This window comes from Tupaia chinensis, unplaced genomic scaffold (genome assembly GCF_000334495.1).
Source record: "Tupaia chinensis unplaced genomic scaffold, TupChi_1.0 Scaffold000354_1, whole genome shotgun sequence".
Classification (NCBI taxonomy): domain Eukaryota; kingdom Metazoa; phylum Chordata; class Mammalia; order Scandentia; family Tupaiidae; genus Tupaia; species Tupaia belangeri.
In genome coordinates this window covers 7847406-7853405 of record NW_006159849.1, presented here as the reverse complement: position 1 = coordinate 7853405, position 6000 = coordinate 7847406, and the positions used below count along the sequence as shown (strand labels likewise).

The 6000-nt window shown below is 38.5% G+C and overlaps 1 protein-coding gene across 1 annotated transcript in view; it reads left to right on the top strand.

Annotated features, from left to right (window-relative positions):
- PTAR1 (protein prenyltransferase alpha subunit repeat containing 1) overlaps window positions 1-6000 on the top strand; it is a 61999-nt gene that overhangs the window by 27973 nt on the left and 28026 nt on the right. The window contains exon 6 of the mRNA XM_014589349.2: window positions 2565-2631. Coding sequence (XP_014444835.1) covers window positions 2565-2631 — 67 coding nt within the window. The remainder of the gene's footprint in view (window positions 1-2564; window positions 2632-6000) is intronic.

Genomic DNA, 6000 nt, shown 5'->3' with positions numbered 1-6000 from the left:
GAAAAGATATTGAATGATGAAGTGGGGAGATTAATGTCTCTGTATTGACTGACATGCATGGCATTCCCTTTTGAAAAAGCAATGTAATACACTGTAAAGTTATATGTAATCCAATGTAATATAAAGATTATGATGATAATAATAAAAAAAGTATGTATAGATTTCAAAAAAATTATTTTTAATTGCCAGAGGGTGTATGCATTTGCCAGAGGGAGAGAAGGTATCCTCTGCAGCGGTTACGCCACAGTCGTCCTTCCTTTCCTCTGTCACATTAGGATTTGTGGCACATATTCACACATCGGTATGTTTTTCAGGCTACCAGGCTGGGAGTCAAACCACCATCAGCCATGTGGGATCCAGCTCTCTCTCTCCTTCGTTTTTGGAGAGGTTTTTTGCTATAAGGTGCACGCACTGGCCAGAAAGACAGAGAGAGATAGACAGAAAGTAAGAAATCATCCCCGGGGGCGGGGGGGGGGGGGGAGGCCACGCGGGGGGGGGGAATGGCCATGCCATAATCCCTTCTCTTCCCTGGATCTTGGGCATGCGCACACATATGCCTGGCGTGAGTTTAAGCCACTGGGTCTAGGACTTGAACTGTGGTCGGCTACATGGGAATCCAGCGACATAGTTATTATGCCAACTTCTGATCCCCAGGGATCCAGCTCTCTTAACTGCTGGGCTATGGAACCAGCCCTCAGAAATTTTTTTACACCAGAATAAACTCTTTTAATTCCCTTTTTTCATGAACCGGATACAAGCCTCATTGTTCCATTCATTGATTTGCTGTGTGCTACCTTACTTCCATTCCTTTGCTAAGGCTAGGGTCATGTTGTCATCCTTGGTGTGGTTTCCAGCATGTATGCATGCATGCACACATGCACACAGCTGCAAAATGTGGAAGGCCTTTTCTATTTGAAGAAGCAGTAACAACTTTGCACTTTCATAGGAGTCCGTGGTTCAGACTGCTTGCATAGTAGTAACATGTGCCACACTATGTTATTGATGATTGTTTACACAACCTTTTCCTGACTGGATTGTGATTGTGTTAGGAACCGGATTAAGACTTATCTTTCTTTGTTTACTCAGCACCTGTGCGTATTCAACAGACATTTGTCAAATGCAAGAATTTAGTAAATAAAGAGTTTTTAGCTTAGTCTAACAATTAGTTCAGGGACTGTACTGTAATAACAAGGCTTCTCTGGTGTTTAGCACATAGCTTCTCCTGAAATCTCTCTTCATCCAGTAACCTTAATGAATGAATTTTGGAGGAAGACATTGAACAATTCAAATTGACCTTGGATTTATTTCTAAATGCACGAAAACCATTCTCTTGTCAGAGATAGCTGTTAAGCCCAGTGACTAGTATCAGGTGACTACTGGCCTTGGGCCATTTCTGTGTGCAGTGCAGCAAAGAAAGCATCCTGATTTTCCTCTGACTTCTGATTCATTCTTATATTCTCTCCTTGTTACAACTGGAATTTAGCTCCTTTTCCTGTGTATGATGTGCCCCGATTTGTTTTCTTCCTGTGATGTGATAATGGGTTAGTCATAAACCAGAATGTATGCATCAGAGGAACATTTCTTTTCTGGTATAAGTATGGTGTTTGGAGAGAGATTCGGCGTTTACTGACATCTTCCTCCTTGGTAGGAAGACAGTCCTGGATTCAGATTCACCCCATCGGCATGCTGAAGTCACTTAGCAGTGATTTACAGCAGATTTGCTTAACCTCTCCCTGTAAAGGAGAGTGCATATATGCTGAAAAAAAAAAAAAAACAGAATAAAACTGTACATTTATCATTGCTATAGCTATATAAAATATGTTTGAGGTGGATCTTTTTTTTCTTTTTTGGAGAGGTTTTTGCTATAGGGTGCATGCACTCACCAGACAGACAGAAAGCAAGAAATCACCCCCCCAGGGGGGGACAGCTACACCGCAATCCCTTCTCCTTTATTCTCCTCTCGGGATCTTGGGCATGCACGCACACGTGCCCAGTATAAGTTTAAGCCACCAGGTCTGGGACTTGAACCACGGTCGACTACGTGGTAGTCCAGCAACATAGCCATTAGGCTAACTGTTGGTCCCTGGGCTGGATAATTTTTTGCATGAGATGTAAATGAATTGCATTAACTGGGTTGGATTATGAGTGGTTTTTTTTTTTTTTTTTGGTTCGTTTGAAACTTTATCCATAGTCAGTATGGGAGATATTTGTGGAATTAAAATAATAGTGATATTAAAAATAGTGTTTCTTTTCTTGGTAAATATCAAATTAGTGCCCCAAACTAACAGAATAAAAAGGTTAATTAGATTATCCTTTATAGAGGTATTGAAAAATTATGTCATTGTCAAGTTTTAGAAGTCATACCGAGTCATAAGTTGAAGAAAATCTTGAGGATAATCTTCATATGCCTGACAGCTTAGAACAGGGTATCTATCAATAAAATTAGCACTGCATGATACATATATTAGTATAACATAATAAAGATACAGAACCTTAAAAGAAAGAGAAGCCAAACTCTAAAAGGTAGGATTATTTGTTTATAATACAACTTTTCTTCATTTTAGAATTGATAGATGTCACATGCACCCTGCTGCTTCTAAACCCAGACTTTACCACTGCATGGAACGTAAGGTACGTCATTTTCACCTGTGATAAGATGAAGTTTCTCCATGTTTGTAAAGACACATGAACACCATACGTTGTTAGCTTTTTGAAAAATGAAATATAAACCGTATGTCCATGGCATCTTATGCTTTTTTCTTCTACCCATTCTTTGTATTTCCCTGATAATTCTAATATAACTTTACCCTTTTTGTACATTTGTGTCTATCCTTACACTCTCTTAGGTAAAATGTGAATTCTCTGTTACATTATAATACACTGTTTGATACGTGCTTTTATTTTTCTTTTTGGGGGGTTATGGACAGTCAGCATAATTGGTTGGGTCATAATGTGTAGGTTTGTATGTCTGAGAAGCACTGCAATGCAGTGGCAAGTGTGTGGGATGAGGGTGCAAGGCCACAGACCTTCAGTCGCAATTTGGTTACAACATTGTGGCCCTTGTGGGCAAGTCATTTGCAATCTCTGATACTCAGTGTTCTGGAGAAAGATCATCTTAATATTTTAGTGATTATTGCAACTTTCACATACAAAATTATTTGATAGAAGTATTGGAATTCAGACTACTTTTTTTTTTAAGACTTTTTAAGGTTTTTGCCATAGCGTGTGTGCTTACCAGAGGGAGACAGAGACAGAGAGAGGGAATGTGAGAAATCACTTCCCAAGGGAGATAGCCACATTTATATCCCTTCTTCTCCACTCTCCTGGAATTGGGCATGAATGCACAGATGCACACAGACCCAGCATGATTTCAGGCTGCAAGGTTGGGAACTCAAACCTTGGTCAGCCATGTGGGAGTCTTGCACCTTAACCACCACCATGCCACCAGCTGGCCCCAGACCTTTTTTTTTTAATTGAAATTTTGTCAATACATTTTTAAAAAAAAGATGGGTTTCTTAGGGAAGCAAGATATAAATGATCAATTAAAATATAGTCCTATGGAACATTCTGAGTATATTTTCAATTTTCTTATAGGAAAGAGCCATAGATTATAACTTTTCCATAGATTATAATTTTCTATCTTTAGAGGTGACAAATTATTATTATTTTTTTTGGAGAGGTTTTCGCTATAGGGCATGTGCACTTGCCAGACAGAGACATAGAGACAGAAAGCGAGAAATCACCCCCCAGGGGGGATGGTCATGCTGCAATCCCTTCTCCATCCTCCTCTCGGGATCTTGGGCATGCATGCACACGCGCCCAGCGTGAGTTTTAAGTCACCGGGTCTGGGACGCAAACCGCGGTCGACTATGTGGGAGTCCAGCGACATAGCCATTACGCTAACTATTGGTTCCCACAAATTATTTTTTAATAGGGACATTAATAAGTAAAATATGTAGATCAGGTGGTGGTAAATCCTATGGAGATAAAATATTAAAGGAAAATGGGAAACAGTAGGAGAAACACCTACTCTAGAAGGTTTGAGTGAAGGTATTGCAGTTTTAAATAGGGCGTATTTGAACAAAGACTGACATGCAATCAAGAATCAATCCCTGGGAATTCTGGGGTCAGGACATTCCAAGTAGAGGGAACAGCAAGTGGAAAAGTCTTAAATCATGCTTGAAGTGTTCCTGGGTATTCTGGGACAGCAGATAAGCCAGCATAGCTAGAGGAGTGTTAATGACAGGCAGGATAATAAGAGATGGAATTATGAATAAGCTTTCGTAGGAACTTTTTCTCTAGGTTAGAAGGAAAGTCATTCAGAGTTTTCAAGCCTTGAGGGACAATATCTTAGTTCTTAAAACTCCAGCTCCACTGTGTTAAGTAGACTGTAGGAGTATAAGGATGGGTTAGGAAGTGAGGAAGTGGTTGTAGTAATGTAGGTGAGAGGTGCTGATAACTTGAAGAGCTCAGTAGTGGAAGTGGGGAGAGATATTAAAGATCTGGATAGATTTCAAAAGGTAGCTATAAATTGGATATAAGAGAAAGAAGGAAGTCAAGCTTGACTCTTTTTTGTCTTAAGCAACTAAAAGAATAAGGTTACCATTTTCTGAAATGGGCATATCTGAAAGAGGAGCAGATTTGGGGCACCTGTGTTTTGTGTGGGAAAGTGTGGTGTGCAGGTCAGGAGTTCAGTTTGAGACACATTAGGTTTGTGTCCAAGTAGTTGTGTCGTTTTTTTTTGTTTTTTTTTTTTTAAATTATTTAATTATTTTTATTTATTTTAATTTGACCAGAAGGGGCATAGTGAGAGAGCATGAGAGAGACGAGAGACGGAAAGTGAGAAAGCAAACCACCAGGTCCAGGACTTGAACTGTGGTTGGCCATGTGGGAGTCCAACACCCTTAACCACCACACCACCTGCTGGCCCCAGTAGTTGTGTATTAATAAAGTTTGGGAAGAGTTTTGAGCCAGATTTAAATTTGGTTTGGGAATCACTAGCATTCTGATGGTTTTCAGGCCATGAAACTGTTTAAGATCCCCAAAGGAGTGAGTATGGATAGAGAAGAGAACCATTCCAAAAACTGAGCTCCAGGAATTGCATGGTCCAGTCTAGTATCCACATGTGGCTATCGAGCCCTTGAAATATGAGTAGTTTCTACTGAATTGTGCTACAAGTATAAACTACACATCAGATCTTGTAGACCACCAAAAACCATGAAATACCTCATTAATACATTTTATGTTGATTACTGGTGAAAAATTACATCATTTTGGTTATATTAAATATATGAAAAAAATTAAATATTTAAGTATACACCCTTGTTCTTAATATACCCACTAAAAAACTTAAAGTCACGTGTGTGACTCACATTTGTGACTCACATACTTTTATTGAACAACACTTCCAGCAATTGCAAGATGATGAGGACTCAGCAAAGGAGAATTTTAGGAAGGTACTATGAACTTAAAATTGAGTTTTCTGAAGGATAAAGATTGTGGCTTATCTTTTTCCCCCCTTTATTTCCCTAACATCTGTTGTACTATTTGTAAACTAGGGACTGAAAATACAATGAAAATTCTGAGTATTTCATATGTAAGAGCAGATTACTTAAAAAAATGTTGTTTTTTGCTTAAAATATACCCATGATTCTATGTCTCCATATGTCAGCCTTACTAATACAAATAAGAATTTACTAGAAATATCCACAATTAATTTTTTTAAAAATCAGGATTACCTTTCTATTCTAGCACAAAACTTCCGTGAAATTGAATTCAATGAAAAAGACATGAGGGTAATAGGCAAATGGGATTACCATTTTTATTCATGTAGTCTTTAGAGAGGAAGTGAAAGTACAGTAAAAAAAAATTAATAGTTATGTATATCTATACACACGTATTTTTTCACCATACATATCTATATACATTTATATATTTACACCACACACACTGTTTATTGTATATTTTGTAGGGCAGTTCTTTGTAGAAGAAAGAACCATG